Source organism: Meriones unguiculatus, chromosome 3 (assembly GCF_030254825.1).
Source record: "Meriones unguiculatus strain TT.TT164.6M chromosome 3, Bangor_MerUng_6.1, whole genome shotgun sequence".
NCBI classification, from domain to species: Eukaryota; Metazoa; Chordata; class Mammalia; order Rodentia; family Muridae; genus Meriones; species Meriones unguiculatus.
In genome coordinates, this window is record NC_083351.1 from 167,250,297 (window position 1) to 167,269,874 (window position 19,578).

Here is a 19,578-nt window from a genome sequence, read left to right on the forward strand (position 1 = left end):
ATGAGTGCTCAGACACCACCCACACTCCTGAAGCTGGCAAGGCAGGCTCTGCTGAGAGATGAGACCTTGGACATGCCAGCTCTGGACAAACTGCCCATGGAGCTCTTGCCAGCACTGTTCAAGGAGGCCTTGACTGGCAGACACACTACAACTGTGAAGGCAATGGTGGCAGCCTGGCCTTTCCCCTGTCTCCCTGTGGGGGCATTGATGAAGACTGCTGACTTGGAAACCTTGCAGGCAGTTCTAGCAGGAGTAGACACGTGGCTGCAAAGAAAGTTTCACTCCAGGTAAGCAATAAGCAAGTACTGTAGAATGGAGCCCATAGATAAGAGGGAAGAGATTGTGGGTTTATGGATATGGCTTCGACATGAGGCTTCTGATAGACCACTAGATAGAGATGCAGGGCCCTTGCAAGCTGTTCTTCGCTTGTCCTAAGGAAGGTTGACTATGATCAGAGTTTGGAGATGCATTCAGACAGTGAAATGATGCTTCCCTGGTCTTCCCACAATCATTAGTACTGGGACTAAGGAGAAATCGAGTCATTTAGAGGAAAGAAAGTTATCAGGACTACCTGTGCAGCTCAGGGAAAGTTAATGCAGGCTGGACACTGGCTGCTGATAATCACAATAAATGTGGAAGATTTAGAGCTGAGTTTAGAGGAGGAAATGCTGAGTCAATGTTCAATCTTGACATGTAGCCTACAGTTCTCATGTCTTCTTACAGGAGGGGAAAACTTCGGGTTCTTGACATGCAGAAGAAGCACCATGAATTCTGGAGCATATGGGCTGATGCAGAGGATGGTGACTGCTCAGCAGAGACCCTGGTTGAGCAGCAAGTAGTGAAGGTCCTTCCCAGATATGCACTGAGGCAGCGCCTGAAGGTGGTAGCTGACCTTTGGCTTATGTATTGTTTGAATGAAAAGCAAGCATGCTTCTTTCAGTGGGCCCACCAGAGAAAGGGCTCCATACAGTTCTGCTGTGTGGAGATGAAGATCTGGGCTCTGCCTGTCTATGTTATCCGAGAGGTCTTGAATGTCTTCCATCCGGAGTACATTGAGGAATTGGAATTGAACATGCTCAGTTGGGATTTGTTAAAGCTGTTACAACTTACTCCCTACCTGGGCCAAATGAGAAATCTTTGCAAACTCTTGCTGGCCTCCATCTTCAAGATTTTGTTCCTGATTGGCAACAGAACAACATACAGAGAAGAGAAATGTGTCAGGAATATCATTTCTCAGTTTTCCCAACTCAACTGTCTCCAGTACCTCTCCATGAATGGCATGTACTTTCTTAGAGACCACCTGAAACAGGTTCTTGGGTAAGTAAGTATGAGGGCTGGGTCAGCTGCCAGAGCAGACATTTCTTCATAATTTTAAGGATTAGTGGTACATGATGCCTGCCTGTCACTGGGTAGAATATTTAGGCCGCTTTAGAATATGAAGGTCATGTATTATTTCCATGTATAATGAATCATGGTGTCAAATGCCCAGTCATGAATCAAAGGCCTGAAGGTCAGATCTAGTATGGATGGGTTGTAATTCTTCTTGGAATCATGCCCACCAATCCAATGGAAAGGAAACAGGAAGGGGAGAATGTAGTCAGGATTCAGTGGACTCACCAACACAGTGTGGAAGTGAGCTCTGTGCTCAGATCTGTGAGAGCAGCCTCAGTCCGTCCCGAATTTCACATGGTTTAAATGCTTTGAGCCCAAGTAGAGCTGAGTGCATGGAACAATGTGGCTAGTGTGGGTTTTAAATGTTATTAAGAGTGACTGTGTAGAGGCATTGATGGAATGTAGAGTGAGCTCACAAAAAGTATCCCTAGAGCCTGCCAGGATTTTCATGGGTTGGAAATTCCTCTCTTTATCTTCTATTATTATTATTATTATCATTATCATTTACAGTTTATTCATTCAGTTTGTATCCTGTTTGCAGTATCCTCTCTCATCTCTCCTGAATCTCACCCTCCATCTTTCTTTCTTACCATCCCCTTCTTCTAGTACCTTGAAAAAGGGACTCCTCCCCTCCTATAAGACCCTAGCCTATCAAGTCTCCTCAGGAATGCGTGGATCCTCTTCCTTTGTGGCCTGGTAAAGCCACCCTGCCAGGGAAAAATGATCAAACCACAGGCAACCAAGTTCATGTCAGTGGCAGCTCCTGCTCTTCTTATTAGTGGACTCACTTGGGACTGATCTGTCTGTGGGCTACATCTGAGCAGGGGGTCTAGGTCTTCTCCATGAATGGTCCTTGGCTAGTGCATCAATCTCTGTAGGCTCCCCTGGGCCAAGAGTTTTGGGTTCTGTTGTTTTCCTCTCGGGGCTCCTGTGCAATCTGAGTCTATCCCACCATCTTGCAAAAGACTCCCTGTTGTCTGCCCAAATAGTGGCTGTGTGTTTCTATATCTGCTTTGATCCCATGGTGAGTGGAGTCTTTCAGAGGACATCTATGGTAGCCTCCCTTCCTCTTTCCTTTCTTCAACTGCTTCCAGTCTCTGTATTTTTGCCCTTCTGGGTGAGATTTAAGCATCCTCACTAGGTTCCTCCTTGTTTAGCTTCTTCAGGTCTATAGATTTTAGTATGTTTATTTGTATTACATAAATAATATCTGTTTATAAGTGAGTATATACCACTTATCTTCTTCTGGGTTACCCCAGTCAGGATGACCTTTTCCAGTCCATCCACTTGCTTGCAAATATTGTAATTTCTCTATCCATTCTTTGGTTGGGGGATATCTAGGTTGTTTGCAAATTGTGTTTATTACAAATAAAGCTGTTATAAACATAAACATAGTTGATCAAAGGCCTTTGTGTGGTGGAGTATCTTTCAGGTGTATGCCCAGGAGTGGTATCACTGGTTCTTGAGGAAGGGCTATTTTCACTTTTCTAAGACAGTGCCAGATTGATTTCCAAAGTGGTTGTACAGGTTTGTGCTCCCACGAGCAATCGAGATGAGGGGAGTTCTCCATTCTCCACATCTCTCCAGCATGTGCTGTTACTTGAGTTTTTGATCTTAGCCATATCTGACAAGTATGAGATGGAATCTCAGAGTCATTTTGATTTGCATTTTCCTGATTACTGAAGATGTGAAGCATTTCCTTAAGTGTTTCTCTGCCATTCAGTATTTCTCTGTTGAGAATTCTCTGTTTAGCTCTGTACCCCATTTTACATTCTTATTTGATTTCTTGGTATTCTTCTTCTTAAGTTCTTTATATATTCTACATATTAGGCCTCTGTCAGATGTACGGTTGGTGAAGATTATTTCCCAGTCTGTTGTCTGCTGTTTGTTCTATTGACAGTGTCCTTTGCCTTACAGAACTTTTCAGTTTCATTAGGTCCTGTTTATTGATTGTTGATCTTATAGCCTGAGCTGTTGGTATTCTGTTCAGGAAATTATCTTTTGTGTCAATTAGTTCAAAGCTCTTCCCCAATTTTTCTTCTAGTAGATTTAGTTTGGTCTGGTATTATGTTGAGATCTTTGATCCACCTGGACTTTACGGATCTATTTGCATTTTTCTATATTTAGTCATCCAGTTGGATCAGTACCATCTGTGGAAGATGCTGTCTTTTTTCCATTGTAGGTTTTTTTTTCTTTGTCAAAAATCAAGCATCTATTGGTGTGTGGTTTTATTTCTGAGTCTTCCATTCAATTCCATTGATCCACCAGTCTGTTTCTATGCCTGTCCTGTGCAGGTTTTATTAATGTTGCTCTATAGTACAGCATGAGATCAGGGATAGAGTTACCTCCAGATGATCTTTTATTGTACAGGATTATTTTAGCTATTCTGGGTTTTTGTTTTGGTGAGACTTATTCTTTCAAGGTCTGAAGAATTGTGTTGGTATTTTGATAGGAATTGCATTGAATCTACTCACAGATGCTATGATAGTATACATGAGTGACCCCAAAAATCTTCCATAATCCTGTAGCTGATAACACCATCAGCAAAGTGGCTGGATACAAAATTAACTAAAAAAGAAAATCAGTAGCCTTGCCATATACAAAAGACAAACAGAAAGAGACAGAAATTAGTGAAGCAACACCCTTCACAACAGCCACAAAAAAAAAGAATATAAAGCGTCTTGGTGTAACTCTAACCAAGCAATTTGAAGACTTATATGAAAAACTTTAAGTCTCTGAAGAAAGAAATTTGAGAAGATATCAAAAAAAAAAAAAAAAAAGGAAAGATCTCTCATACTCATGGTTTGGAATTTCTTGTGAGTGCTTTCTTGGCTAATGGGCTGAACTGGTTTTCTGCTTGAGAGAGAGGCCAGGAGATGAAGTGTTAGCTTGTCTTGAGTGAGCATATTCCAACAGGAAGCATCTTAGAGAATAACCTTGGTATTTGTTCAAACTGACCTTGGGACACTGGGTTCCTTCTACCTCTGTGTAAATGCTACCCCAAAATCCACAACACCATTTTCCAGAATTATCCTCCCCGTCTATATCCCTAGGTGCCTTATAACTCCATTGGAGGCCCTGTCCATCACCTACTGCAGCATTTCACAGTCAGACCTGAATGACTTCTCTGGGTGTCCGAAGCTTTTTCAGCTGAAACTTCTGGACATGAAAGGTGTGCACTTAAAGGCTTTGGATCTTATGCCTCTCCAAGTCCTCCTAGAGAATGTAGCAGACACTTTGCAATCCCTGGACTTGAAGGTTTGTAGGATGAAGGACTCTCATCTTGCTGTGCTCATACCTGCCCTCAGCAAGTGCTCCCAGCTGGCCAAGGTCAGTTTCTATGACAATGACTTCTCCATGCACAACCTGAGGAACCTTTTGCAGCACACAGCCAACATGAGCAAGATGAATGTGGAACAGTACCCTGCCCCGCTGGAGTGCTATGCTGAGTTGGGTTATATCTCCACAGAGAGATTTACCCAACTCTGTGCTGAGCAAGTAGATAGACTCAGGGCCATAAGACAGCCCACGTACATCTCCTTTGCTACAAATATGTGCCCTAGATGTGAAGAGCATTGTGTCTATGGCCAAGGATTCAGACTCTGTCATTGCCAACAGAGGTGACAGTAAATAGGTAAACAGGATTTCTGGATCAGGAGAAATGAAAGGCTTCGGGCCCTTCCCTCATGCTGGTGACTTAGACTTCAGACACTCTTTATATTTTTGGAAACAATAAATGTTTAGTGAGTTGGATTTAGAAGGCTGAATTGACATGGAGAAGAATGCAATTGTGGGAGCAGAGGATCTTGTGGAGTGAGAAAGACCACTTTATATTTATAAGTCGCTTCTGTCAGGACAGGATAACCAGTGGCTTTGTCCTGCAGCTGTAAACCTGGATGCTCTCCATCTGGGGTCTTTTTCAGTTATCATCCTCACTGCCAGGTTCATGGTCAGGGTGGATGAGTGACTCCACAAGCTCAGTGGAAAAACACCACTATTTAATGAGTGAGGCAAAGGTTCAGGTCATCCATAAAACTAAAGTTTTGGTGATAACTTCTTTCATTCCTGTCTTTTGCCTGTGTGTTAGTTACAACCTTTTTGTGTAGCTGTTCATTTACGTGTACAAAAATTTTAATGTAAAGTGAGCAACATAGCACACATCTTATGAATAAAGTTTTAATGAATCACAGACAATTGATATCCAGTACACTCAGGCCACTAGACACTATGGGCCCATGAGAGATGACTGAAGGTCAGGAGAAGACAACACAAGGGAAAATGAACAGGATGTACAATTTTTTTCTTTTAAAAATTGTGTTTCCTGGCATGCAATGTTGTGCACACTTGCCATCCCAGCACTCGGGGAGACAGAGACAGGCAGATATGAGTTTGAAGAAATTCTTGTCTATAAAGTAAGTCCAGGACAGTCACGGCTACCCAGAAAAACTCTGTCTCAGAAAAAAAAATGTTTTTATTTGTATTTACTAGAATAAATACAAATATATGTAGCCTGGCATTGAACTCTTGATCTTTTTGTCTGGGTGAGACTACCACCATAAACCACTCTATCCAGCCTGCATACCACATGTCGTTAGGGCCGTTTTACTTGTGAGTCAAAAACTCACTAAAATAGCCATAGTATATAAAGTTTTCCAATAATATGTAATTCTCTCTGCTGCAGAAAACATCTATTTTCCAAAATAACTGTATTTTACATCTTCAGTTGTCTGTACAAATATATTTAAGGAAAAAATTCCCTGGGCCTAGCAGTTATATGCCGCCTTTTTTGTATAGTAAGATAGCAAAATGATGTATTATTGTTTCATTCTTTATTGGAATATTCATAGAACACATAGAACTTGGGGTTTTTTTGTTTGTTTAACTGTCATTGCTGTTATCTAAATTTATAAAGTATGTAAATTTGAGGACTCCTCACAGATGCTCTCTAGACAGAATAAAAATGCACAAATTGATGATAGTATTGCCAACTTTCCAAACAGTGCTGTAGGTGGATAAATTTCTCCAACCAGGTGTGCCACATAGAGACATCTAGCCCAGTCAAGAGTACAGAGAAAGTCAATGTCTTAAAAAAAGAAACAAAAACAAACAAACAAACAAACAAACACAACCCATCCCATAGACTGAGAGCGATGGTTCACTGCTCAGGAGCACAGGCTGATTTTTCAGAGGACAAAACTTTGCTTTCAGTACTCATATCAGGTGGTTCTTAACTGGGACACAGGCTTCATGTCATAGGCCCCCGTATCCTGGCCTCCTGGCATGTATGTGTCTCTCCCTTCACATGTACAAATCCATACAACACACATACATAGACACTGAATTTGACATAAATATGGGATAAACCTACTAAAATCTGTACACCTAAAGAAACTAATCAAGAGGGAGGACTCTTGCTAAAATGCTCAATGGCAAAGAGAAAGGCAAAGAGAATGGACATCACAAGAAGGAGAAAAGAGGGAACAAGTAAGGAGTTTGATTCAGAGGACCTCTGAAAGGCTCTACCCAGCAAGGTATTAAAGCAGATGCTAAGATTCATAGCCAGAATTTGGGCAGAGTGCAGGGAATCTTATGAAAGAAGGGAGAGATAGAAAGACCTGGAAGGGATAGGAGCTCCACAAAGAAAGCAACAGAACCAAACAATCTGGGCCCAGGAATCTTTTCTGAGACTGATACTCCAACCAAGGACCATGCATGGAGATAACCTAAGACCCCTGCACAGATGTAGCCCATCAGAGTTCAGTATCCAATTGGGTTCCATTGTAATAGGAACAGGGACTGTCTCTGACATGAACTGATTGGCCTGCTCTTTAATTACCTCCCCATGAGGGGGAAGCAGCATTACCAGGCCACAGAAGAAGACAGTGCAGCTACTCCTATGAGACCTAATTGACTAGGATCAGAACAAAGGAAAAGAAGACCTCCCCTAACAGTGGACTTGGGGAGGGGCATGCATGCAGAGAGTGGAGGAAGGGAGGGAACCACAGGGGGGATACAAAGTGAATAAAGTGTAATTAATAAAGAATTTTTAAAAAATGAAAAAAACAGTTTCACAAGGAAATAAAAAAGGAACTAATTAATAAAAGCAGAGATGTTGTTCAGGAGCAGGTTGCTTGCCTCATTCCTATGCTTCCATGACATTAATTCTGGCCCTGTGCAGTGAAGAGAGTATGTGGACTTTTCAGGTGTGTGGGTTGAGCAATAGCCTACTTTGCCTTTGGCTCCAGGGTCTGACTCCTGCACCATGGATGAAGTGAAAGGATATCATTGGCATGTCAATGTAGACAATTTAATTTTTTATGTATTTTATGTATGTGAGTGCTCTATTTGCATGCATGCCTGCTTGACAGAAGAGGGCATCAGACCCCATTACGATGGCTCTGAGCCAGGATGCTCTGGATGTGTATCCACTGCTCTTAAGGCCTGAGTCATTTCTCCAGCCACAAGATCCTCAATGTAGAAATCACATGTGGATAGAGAATCACAAGTATTTAGGTGTCTACCTAACATAAAACCTTACACATGTGGTATCATTTTTAAAGCTTTAGGTTTCAAGTGTCTTGTGTGTATTCTGTTTTCTTTTTATCCTTTCAGATAGTCACTGCATAGATTTGGCAAAGTAATAATCATATCCTGAGTCCCACCCAAACAGGTCTGGATTTATTTCACCTGACAGATTGCTTACCTATCCATTACTTGAGTCTGTGAACCCTATTAAACAGGGTACAAGAATACATGGATGTTATGCACCCCCCCAGTCTGCCTGTAGAGATGACAGAGCAGAAATTAAGTTTTCATCCTAGCTACTTAGTCTGAAAACCTACTTGGAAAATTCAAGAAATTTCCTCTTGATGTGGAGCCAGAGTCCCTCAACACTTTCAGTCTGGTCTTTCTTGACTTCATCTTATTCCTGCTTAGTGATGGAGTAAAAGCTGTAAAACAAGAAAGAAATGAATGAAAATTGAAAAAAAAATGAACATTTACATTTTTAGAATTGTAAAGACTGGAAGGTTTAAAAGCTGCAATGCTTTATATTGTGATGCTCTTTTTTAAAAAAATATTAATATTAGGTCTAAGGGATAAACAAGACAGAAAAGTTATGGTTTAACAGTAAATGTGTTTTTGGACCTGACAGGAGTCAATTTTCTAGGTAGTTTTATTTCAATTTGACACAGCCTACAATCATTTTTTTTTGGGGGGGACTCAATTAAGAATATGCCCTAACTCACTATCCTGTGTGCAAGCCTGTGGTGCATTTTCTTAATTGGTGGTTGATATGGGAGGGCCCAGGCCATTGTGGGTGAGGTGCCCGTGAGCTGGTGGTCCTGGATGTTATCAGAAAGCAGGCAGAGACTGTCTTGAGGAGCAAGCCAGCAATCAACATTCCTTTAAGGCTTTTCTATCAGTATCTGCCTCTAGGTCCCTATCCTTAGCTCCTACCTTGACTTTCTTCAGTGGACTCAAAACTGTGAGGGAAAACAAACCAGCTCCTCTCCAGTTACTCTTGGTCAGGGCCTTTGTCACTTCAGTTGAAATTTGAGTGACATGAAGTTATTATGCTGAGTTGAGGCTTTCTACCAACTGGACTATCTGCAAGCTTAAGCCCAATACACCCAGGGATTTAGCAAGCCTGATTGTTAATTCAAGGTTGGAATCATAGCTGTAGTGTTGTGTTGGCACTCTGTGGGGTGGTAGGAATTTTATTCATGTCTCCCAAGATAAAGTTTACTTAATAAGATTGAACAAAAATCTTGCAGCCAGAGAGGCACAATCCCAGCCTAATATTTGGATCTGAAATAATTTTTCTTCATATTTATTATATCTATCATCTATCTATCTGTCTATGTATCTATCCATGTACCTATCTACCTTTGAATCATATATGTATCTATGTATTGATTACTCTACCTATCTATTCAATCTATCTTTCCATCATTTTTGTATGCATGTATGTATGTATATACGTATGTATGTATGTATATATGCATCTATCTGTCTGTCTGTCTATCTAACTAACTATCTCTACTGGCTTGTTTTATTTGTTAAGTTGACAGAAACTAGAATCCTGAGAGAAGAAGGAGCTCCATTTGAGGAAATTCCTCCATGGGATCCTTCTATAATGTCTTTGAAGAGTTTAAGTTAGCCCGGGTGACGCCATTTTGAAATGGGGAGACATCTTGACCAGGAGCTGAACTCAGGTACCAGGAAATATCACAGCATGTGCACTTGGCAGAAAACAAATTTAACTCTCCTAGCAACAGCCTCCAGGAAATATCACAGTATAAATACTTGATAGAAAATAGAGATAATCTCCCTGGCAATAAACAAGAGAAGCAGCTGGGAAAATTCTCCCCAAAATTCCAGGTGTAGTTTAGAAGAATGGCAATTGTGATTATGGAGAAGGTCACCTCAGCCCTATGGTTTTTACCCAATCCTGTAAGGTCAAGGCATGAACTCCCTCCCTGCCCGATGTTGTCATGCAAACCCCCTGCTGTGGTTTTTCCCTTTAAAAACTCTGCTCTCCCAGGGTTCGGGGTCCCACTTCTCTACTGCTGTATCAGTGAGACTTGGGTCCTGAGTTTGATTGCTCTTGTAATATAGCTCTCTTGCTCTTACATGCCGTCATCTCCTGGTAGTCTCTGAGGGTCTCATGATCCTGGCATAACATTTGGTTCCCTGACGGGAAACTCTCAGGCCTTCTAGGACTCCCGACCTGGAGAGCTTACTCCTGTGGGTGACTGTTTGGTGTTGTCTGTCTGTTGAAATGTTTGCACTGATAAAATTTGGTTTTGACACTTAGAATTATGGTTATGCTTTATAATTTCATTCCTAAAAAGTGTACTTCATTTTGACATTGCAAAACCAGATTTCTTCTGAAAAATGTGTTTATTTCAAAATTCCAAAAACAGGCTTTAAAAAAATATGTTTTACACTATGAAATGTTTTAAAGTTCACCCGGCATTTTAAACAATGACCTTGGGCAGTTTAACAGGGAATTTGGAATAGTTTCTCAATATTTTGGGGAAGGAATAAAGACTTTGGTTTTTATTTTGTGAATTTTACCAAACAAAATCAAGCCATACTGGTTGATCCAATGAAAAAAAATGAAGTTTTTACAGTGTAACATGTCAGGATAATAAAATCCATGGAATAATATAATAATAATAAATATATATAATAAAATTTTTAGGTTGTCCGAAAAGCAAGAGAAAAACCTAGTTAAACCAGAAGAATGGAGCTGGAAAAGCTTAACCTGAAGACATACAGAATGATATAAAAGGTCAAAATATGTATGGGAAACCAGAGGGTGCATGAGCTGTATTTGCTTTGATTTTTTTATATCTTCAAATATGATTTAAAAAAGAGTTGTAAAATATGTTGCTTTACATTTAAAAGGCTGCTGTTTCTTTAATGCAATATGTCTTCTTATGCTCTTTAAAGGGAAATTCAGGGTTACATTCAAATCATTGTTAACTATTATATAAAATATATGCCTGGTTGCCAGTTCCTATATATATAATTTAATGCTGTTTCTTTCTGGCTGAGAAGCTTGATATGCCCAAATTGTCCATTCCTGCTAAGGTTGCCAGCTGTGTTTAGTTCTCCATTTAGTGCTAAACAAAACTTTCGTCTTTTAAGCTTTTTCTGCTTAGTCTCAATGCAATGTGATAGGATGAGCAAGATCTGCTAGACCGTCTATGTATTGTAGGTGATTGAAAGTTTTGCTTTGATTTTAGTTCAGAAAGATATTTAAAGATATGCTAATGACTTCAGTAGGTTATAAGAGTGAGCTTTAGTTAGTCTTTTGTTTTGTTTTTAAGGTTAAACCTGGGATGGACAACTATGAAGTTTGCCTATGTAAATCTACTTGGGATAGACATGGTTTTAAACCATTTATCTAAGGAATATGAAAGAATTAGAGATTATGGCATTCTGTTTTATAGGATGCAATTTAAAATAAATAACTAAACACTTTGAGATTCTAATGAAACTGATTAATCCTCTCTTGGAAAAATTCAAGCACATGGTGCAACCAACTCCTCATTTAATTTCTCATGCTGTGAGGTACTTGACAAACTCCAGTAAAACGATAATTCTTCATAGGACATGCCTTACTTTTCATTGTTTCTAGCACCCAAGTGCTCTTACTTTGACAACTGCAAGAGATCCATACAGCCAAAAATCTGGGTAATTCCATATTCAATAGATCCCACAGGTAAAATTGTGTCCTAAGGAAAGCATTTAGCGACACAAAGCAACACTCAGCCTATGGCAAACTCCTAGGGGCAATGTTGCTCCAGAAATGAACATGAAAATGCTTAAGAATTTTGATATGTATATTTAATTGCCCTTTAGGTACAACTAATCCATGCCATATCCCATAACTATATCTGAAGGTCTTTCCAGGTACCAGATACTTTTCAACAAGAAAATGACAAAAATGGCATCATCATTGCCGCTTTCACTAGCTTCACAAATAAAATCTATTATTCTGTTATTGTTTTAGTTAACAATAAGATGGTGTGTTTAGGGGGGATGACTTTTTGGTAACCCATATTGCTTCCTTTGTAAATGACCCATTCAAATTCTCAGCTCTTTTGTTTCCACAGACTGTGTATACGTTCTTTCCAATGTTTGTATTTCATTTTGTTTTACATCTCCCTTGATTGCTTGCAATGTCCAGAACGATGATAAATAAAACTGATTTTTAATGGCAAAAAAATAACTAAAGATAGATAAAAAATAATTCAGATATGCTGGCGCTCAAGCTTGTCAGAGATCTGATGAATATGGCATTTTAACATATGTAAGCTTACTATGATAGAGTCCCTAAATCCTGGCAGTAGCTCCCACAAAGTTTCTGCGAAGATTTGAGCATAATGACAGATGACTTCGACTCTGGATTATGGTATACTAACCACCAGGCCTGATTGCCTCAACTGCCTACTGCTAGCACCCAGCCTAAACTGTAGACAAAACTGTGGACACCTGGAGAGTCAATGTTTCATGTTGCTAAGGTTGAGGTAAGATCATTCTCTTGTCTCTTTTTCCACAAAAACAGACTCTCATTTTCTGAGGCCGGATGCTGAACCACCTATGTTCATGATGCCATGAAACCACAGGAGCCAGGGACAGCTACCTAGAGTAATGGACTGACTAGTTGTCACTCTCATTTTGATTGGTCCATATTTATCCTTCTCAGGTCTCTTATCACATCAATGGCTAAGCTAAACTAATGGTAGCTTTACAGCTAAAAAGCAGATAATAAAATCCATTGTTAGTTCTATGGTTAGTGTATTAGCTAGTTAGAACTAACAGGTAATAGGTCTTTCATTTGCCTTTCGACAGGCCTCATGTTAATTGTCTATGTTTTATGATAAATAGCTGGATAAAAAGATATAGAATTTATACAAAATTTAAGGATATAAAAATTTAAGTTATGAAATTTTAAAAAATATTATTTAAAGATCTGGAAAAATGGTTCAGAGTTAATAAAAATTAAAGGGTCAAAATAAATACTTTAAGATAATATTTCAAATTTCTCCCAATTCTCTGTTATTGATATGCTTATATTGTTGTAAAATCTCAGAAGTTCATCAATACAATATTGATTAATAAAATTGGGATAGGCTGATGGTACACTGACTGCTTATTATCCAGTAACAAGCTTGAGATTTTTATTTTCTCTTGGGTGTCTTTTGGAAATAGATCTAGAGATGCTTGTCATCATGCTAAGAACATCTGTTCAATGTTCAATGTGTATTTGAATATCTGCCATTTTTTGAGGTAGACTTTGATATAGGATTTAAGAATATTTTAAACCTATTCCTTCTAGTTGCTTTCTTTTTTTCTTTTATTATTATTATTATTAATTACACTTTATTCATTTTATATCCCCCCATAAGACCCTCCCTCCTCTCCTCCCGATTCCACCCTTCCTCCCCTTTCTGCATGCATGCTCCTCCCCAAGTCCGCTGATAGGGGAGGTCTTCCTCTCCTTCCTTCTGATATTAGTCTATCAGATCACATTGGGAATGGTTGCATTGTCTTCTTCTGTGGCCTGGTAAGGTTGCTCCCCCATCAGGGGGAGGTGATCAAAGAGCAGGCCAATCAGTTTATGTCAGAGGCAGCCCCTCTTCCCATCACTATGTAACCCACTTGGACACTAAACTGCCATGGGCTACATGTGTGCAGGGGTTCTAGGTTATCTCCATGAATAGTCCTTGGTTGGAGTGTGAGTCTCTGGGAAGTTCCCTGTGTTCAAATTTTCTTGGTCTGTTGCTCTCCTTGTGGAGTTCCTGTCCTCTCCAGCTCTTGCTATTTCGCACTTCTTACATAAAATTCCATTCACTCTGCCTGCCAGTTGACCTTCAGACTCAGCATCTGCTTTGATAGTCTGCAGGGCAGAGGCTTGCAGAGGCCCTCTGTAGCAGGTCCCTATGTTGTTTCCTGTTTTTCTTCTTCTTCTGATGTCCATCCTCTTTGCCTTTCAGGATGGGGATTGAGCGTTTATTTAGGGTCCTCTCTTTTGCTTAGTTTGTTTAGATGTACGGATTTTAGTGGGTTTATCCTATGTTGTATGTTTATATGAGTGAGTATATACCGTGTGTGTCTTTTTACTTCTAGGACAACTCACTCAGGATGATCCTTTCCAGGTCCCACCATTTACCTGCAAATTTCATGATTTCCTTATTTTTCATTGCTGAGTAATTCTCCATTATATAGATGTACCACATTTCTGCATCCATTCTTCAGTTGAGGGGCATCTGGGCTGTTTCCAGCTTCGGGCTATTACAAATAAAGCTGCTATAAACATGGTTGAGCAAATGTCTTTTTCTGTACTTGAGCCTCTTTTGGATATATGCCTAAGAGGTTTAGGCTGGATCTTGAGGAAGCACTAGTCCTAGTTGTCTGAGAAAGTGCCAGATTGATTTCCAGAGTGGTTGTACAAGTGTACATTCCCACCAGCAGTGGAGAAGGGTTCCCCTTTCTCCACAACCTCTTCAGCATGTGTTGTCACTTGAGGTTTGATCTTGGTCATTCTGATATGTGTAAGGTGAAATCTCAGGGTTGTTTTGATTTGCATTTCCCTAATGGCTAATGAGGTTGAGCATTTCTTTAAATACTTCTCTGCCATTTGATATTCCTCTACAGAGAATTCTCTGTTTAGCTCTGTTCCCCATTTTTTAAGTGGATTACTTGGATTGCTGCTTTTCAGCTTCTTTAGTTCTTTTTATATACTGGATATGAGTCCTCTATCAGATAAAGGGTTGGTGAAGATTCTTTCCCAATCTGTAGGTGGTCCCTTTGTTTTGATGACAGTGTCTTTTGCTTTACAGCAGCTTTTTTAGTTTCATGAGGTCCCATTTATTGATTGTGGATCTCAGAGCCTGTGCTGTTGGTGTTCTGTTTAGGAAGTTCTCTCCTGTACTAATTAGTTCTAGGGTATTCTCCATTTTTTTTTTTCTAGCTGATTTAATGTGTCTGGTTTTATGGTGAGGTCTTTGATCCACTTGGACTTCAGTTTTGTGCAGGGTGATACGTATGGATCTATTTTCATTTTTCTACATGTAGACATCCAGTTAGACCCACACCATTTGTTGAAGATGCTATCTTTTTTCCATTGTATGGTTTTGGCATCTTTGTCAAAAATCAGGTGTCCATAGTTGTGTGGGTTTGTTTCTGGGTCTTCTGTTTGGTTCCCTTGATCCACCATTTTGTTTCTATGCCAGTACCATGCAGATTTTGTAACTTTTGCTCTATAGTACAGCTTGAGATCAGGGATGGAGATACCTCCAGAAGATCTTTTATTGTAGAGGATCGTTTTAGCAATTCTGGGTTTCTTGTTATTCCATAAGAAGTTGAGAATTTTTCTTTCCAGGTCTGTAAAGAATTTTGTTGGCAATTTGATGGGAATTGCATTAAATCTGTAGATTGCTTTTGGTAGGATAGCCATTTTTACTATGTTAATCCTGTGAAGCCATGAGCATGGGAGATCTTTCTATCTTCTCATACCTTCTTCTAATTCTTTCTTCAAAGACTTGAAATTTTTTTCATACAAGTCTTTGACTTGCTTCGTTAGGGTTACACCAAGGTACTTTATGTCATTTGTGGCTATTGTGAAGGGTGTTGTTTTCCTAATTTCTTTCTCAGCCCTTTTGTCTTTTGTATACTGGAGTGCTACTGATTTTTTTTTTTGAGTTAATTTTGTATCCAGGCACATTACTGAAAGTGTTTATCAGCTATAGGAGTTCCCTGGTAGAGTTTTTGGGGTCACTCATGTATACTATCATATCATCTGCGAATAGTGATAATTTGGCTTCTTCTTTTCCAATCTGTATCCTCTTGATCTCCTTCAACTGTCTTATTGCTCTAACAAGAACTTCCAGCCCTATGTAGAACAGATATGGAGAGAGTTGGCAGCCTTGTCTTGTTCCTGATTTTAGTGGAATTGCTTTAAGTTTCTCTCCGTTTAGTTTGATGTTGGCTATAGGCTTGCTGTATATCACATTTACTATGTTTAGATATGTGCCTTGTATCCCTGATCTCTCCAATACTTTAAACATGAATGGATGTTGAAATTTGTCAAATGGTTTTTCAGCATCTAGGGAGATTATCATGTGTTTTTTTTCTTTCAGTTTGTTAATATGGTGGATCACATTGATGGATTTTTGTACATTGAACCACCCCTGCATACCTGGAATTAAGCCTACTTGGTCATAATGGATAATATCTTTGATGTGTTCTTGGATTCGGTTTGCGAGTATTTTGTTAAGTATTTTTGCATCAATATTCATAAGGGAGATTGGCCTGAAATTCTCTTTCTTTGTTGAGTCTTTGTGAGGTTTAGGTACCAAGGTGACTGTGGCTTCATAGAATGAGTTTGGTAATGTTCCTTCTGTTTCTATTTTGTGGAATATTTTGAAGAGAATTGGTGTTAGCTCTTCTTTGAAGGTCTGGTAGAATTCTGTGCTGAAGCCATCTGGTCCTGGGCTTTTTTTGGATGGGAGACTTTTGATGACTGCTTCTATTTCTTTGGGGGATATAAGACTATTTAGTTGATTTAGCTGGTCCTGATTCAGCTTTGGTAAGTCAAATCGATCAAGAAAATTGTACATTTCATTTAGATTTTCAAATTGTGTGGCATATAGACTGGCTCCGGGCTGGCTCCTGGGGCACGTGTGGAACCTGAGGCTTTTCCAGGGGATGTCTGGGTGACCTAAGGTCAGTCCCAATCGTTTCCTGCACCGTGGGGTTATATCTAGACTGAAAATTCCAGTCTCTGATAGTGTGGTGCTCATGGTTCAGTCTGGGACCGTGACCAGAGACACTGGCTTGTGGCTCTGGGCTGGGGCTGGGGCTGGCTGACAGTAGTCAAGCAACTTGCAGAACTGAGTTTTCTTCTGAAGTTTAGCAGGGTGAGTTAAAAGCTGATTGAATCCCCCACTCTGGGGTATCTTCTCACCTGGGAAACACAATCATTGTGTTTTATGGACGTGAGTTCTGATTGTTGGTCACTCTGCTGATCCTGCTGTGCTGCTGGTCAGAATGAGAGTCCTTCCAGCACCGCCATCTAGCACCGCCCACCTCTAGTTGCTTTCTTAAGGGAAGTCCAAGCATCTAGAGTTTAATATAAAAGCCTTTAATGAACTTCTGCATAACTTTCCAGTGTAGAAGAAATGGCATGATGGCTGATTCCCAACAACTATACCCACAGTTAAAGTGTTAAACTTTCAGACCATGGACACATTTAAATTGTTTATAAAGGTTATAAAACAAGCCTCTAAGAAGAATTCTGTTGGATGCAGTTTAAGCTGTTATTCACAAAATGTTGATATATTATTTTTTTAGTCTTTTTATAGATTTCCTTTTGCAAACTAAAAATTCATATGACTTTTAGGAAATCAAAAAGTTGTAATACGTGGTATTACAACAGATATGGTATAGCTCAGATGAGTTATTTTCTTGATTTTGGGATTGCTCACTTTTCCCCTTAGGAAACTTCTGTTTCTAGTCTGAATTTGCCTCAGCAGATTTTCACTTGTTTGAAACTGCAAGGTGAGATCTGAACTTGCTGGAAGCTGACATGATTGCTCACTGACTCCTCAGGTGGATCAACTAACTTAACTCTTCTGAGGACTGCTGCATTGCCCAGCCTTTGGCTGGCATTTCAGCTCTTCTAGCTCATGATTCCAAGAGTCCTTTTGTCACCTTTGACTAAGATTCAGAAGAAGAGACCTTCAGTCCAAAATTCCACCTTTTAGGCTGAAATTCTAAGTTAAAAGGGGTTCTCTGACATTAGCTATTTTCTTCAAGACCTGCTTAGCTGGAGTAGGAACTACTATTGCAAGACTGGATTTATAAAGCCAGACTTATAACAGCTCAAAGGCAATATCTTTTGCTTTTGATCATTTTTTGGACCATGCTTGCTTAAGAAGCTTTTAGGATACATTCGGCAAAGACTAGGGACTATACAGTTGATGTTAATGAGAACCAAGTCCTGGCATTTTAAAGCAGACCATGGGCTGCAAGTGCCCAAGATTGGTTTCTTTATTAACAAGGAAAGGGGGGAATGAAGAGTTTAAGTTAGCCTGGGTGACTCCATGTTGAAATGAGGAGCAATCTTGAGTGGGAGCGGAACTTGAGCACTAGGAAATATCACAGAACGTGCTCTTGGCAACAAACAAAGTTAATTTTCCTAGCAACAGCCTCCAGGAAATATCACAGAATAAATACTTGATAAAAAATAGAGACTCACCCTGGCATCCATCAGTGAAAATCGTTTGGAAAAATTCTCCCCAATGTTCCAGATGTAGTTTAGAGGAATAATTATTGTAAGTTAGATTCCAGCTAGATGGTCATCTCATCCCTCTTACTCTTATGCAATCTGGTAACTCTAAGTCATGAACCGCCCTGCTTACTGTCAATGGAAACCCCTGCTTACAGTTTTTCACATTAAAACCCTGCTCACCCAGTGCTCAGAACCCACCTCTCTACTGCTGGGTCAGTGAGAATTGGGTCCCAAGTTAAATCGCTCTCATAATAAAGTCCTGTTGCTTTTGCATTGAGTCATCTCCTGGTGGTCTTTGAGAGTCTCATGATCCTGGCATAACACTCTCTGTTACTGAACCTCAGTGCTGAGTGTTTATTCTTGGCTAGGTGAAATAATTTCAGTCTATAACCCAGGCTAGACTCAAACTACAGATGATCCAGTTTCTGCCTCTTTTTTATTTAAAGAAAATCATTTGTTTTTATTTTGTATACATTGGTGTTTTGACTGCATGTATGTCTGTGTGAAAGTGTCAGATATCCTGGAACAGGAGTTACAGACAGTTGTGAGCTGCCATGTGGGCACAGTGAATAGAACTCGTGGTCTCTGCAAAAGCATTCAGTGTTCTTAACTGCTGAGCCATCTCTCCAGTCCTTTACCTCCTCTTGTAGTAGGAAGGTTTTCCCTCTCTAGCTTCCATTCTTGGTGGCATCATCCCTAGACAATTTTTACATAGGAGACAATATTTACATACTAGAGGTTGGAGAGGTGGCACAGCACTTAAGAGCACTAGCTGTTCTTCTAGAGGGCCCAGGTTAAGTTTCCAGCACAAACATGACAGCCTAAAAATGTTTGTGATCCAGTTCCAGGGGATCCAACAGTTTCACACAAACATACACATAGGCAAAACACCAATGCATATAAAATACAAAGTAATAAATAACATAAAAATTAAAAAAAAAAACATTTATGTAATGTTTATACTGTTTCTTTTTAACAACTTTAAGCTGGGCATGATGGCATATGCATTTAATCCCAGCAGTGGAGGAGGCAAAGGTGGACAGATCTCTGTGAGTTTGAGCCTAGCCTGGTCTGCAGAGGCTACAAAGAAACCCTGTCTCAAAAAAAAAAGTAAGGAATAATTAAAGTGTAATGCCTGGTTCACAGGACTCCAGAGACCACCAGGAGGTTATTTGATGCAACTGAAAGAGAGCTTTATTATGAGAGTGATTGAACTCTGGACCCAAGTCTCTCTGACCCAGCAGTAGAGAAGTGGGACCTGGAGAGGACAGGAGACCCACAAGGAGAGCAACAGAACCAGAAAATTTGAACACAGGGGTCTTCACAGCGACCCATACTCCAATCAAGTACCAGGCATGGAGATAACCTAGAATCCC

The 19,578-nt window shown here is 39.9% G+C and overlaps 1 protein-coding gene across 1 annotated transcript in view; it reads left to right on the forward strand.

Annotated features, from left to right (window-relative positions):
- Nucleotides 1-19,578, forward strand: part of LOC132652903 (PRAME family member 12-like) — a 50,370-nt gene continuing 30,792 nt past the window's right edge. Inside the window, exons 1-3 of the mRNA XM_060378847.1 lie at nt 1-287; nt 724-1,317; nt 4,446-5,012. Coding sequence (XP_060234830.1) covers nt 1-287; nt 724-1,317; nt 4,446-5,012 — 1,448 coding nt within the window. The remainder of the gene's footprint in view (nt 288-723; nt 1,318-4,445; nt 5,013-19,578) is intronic.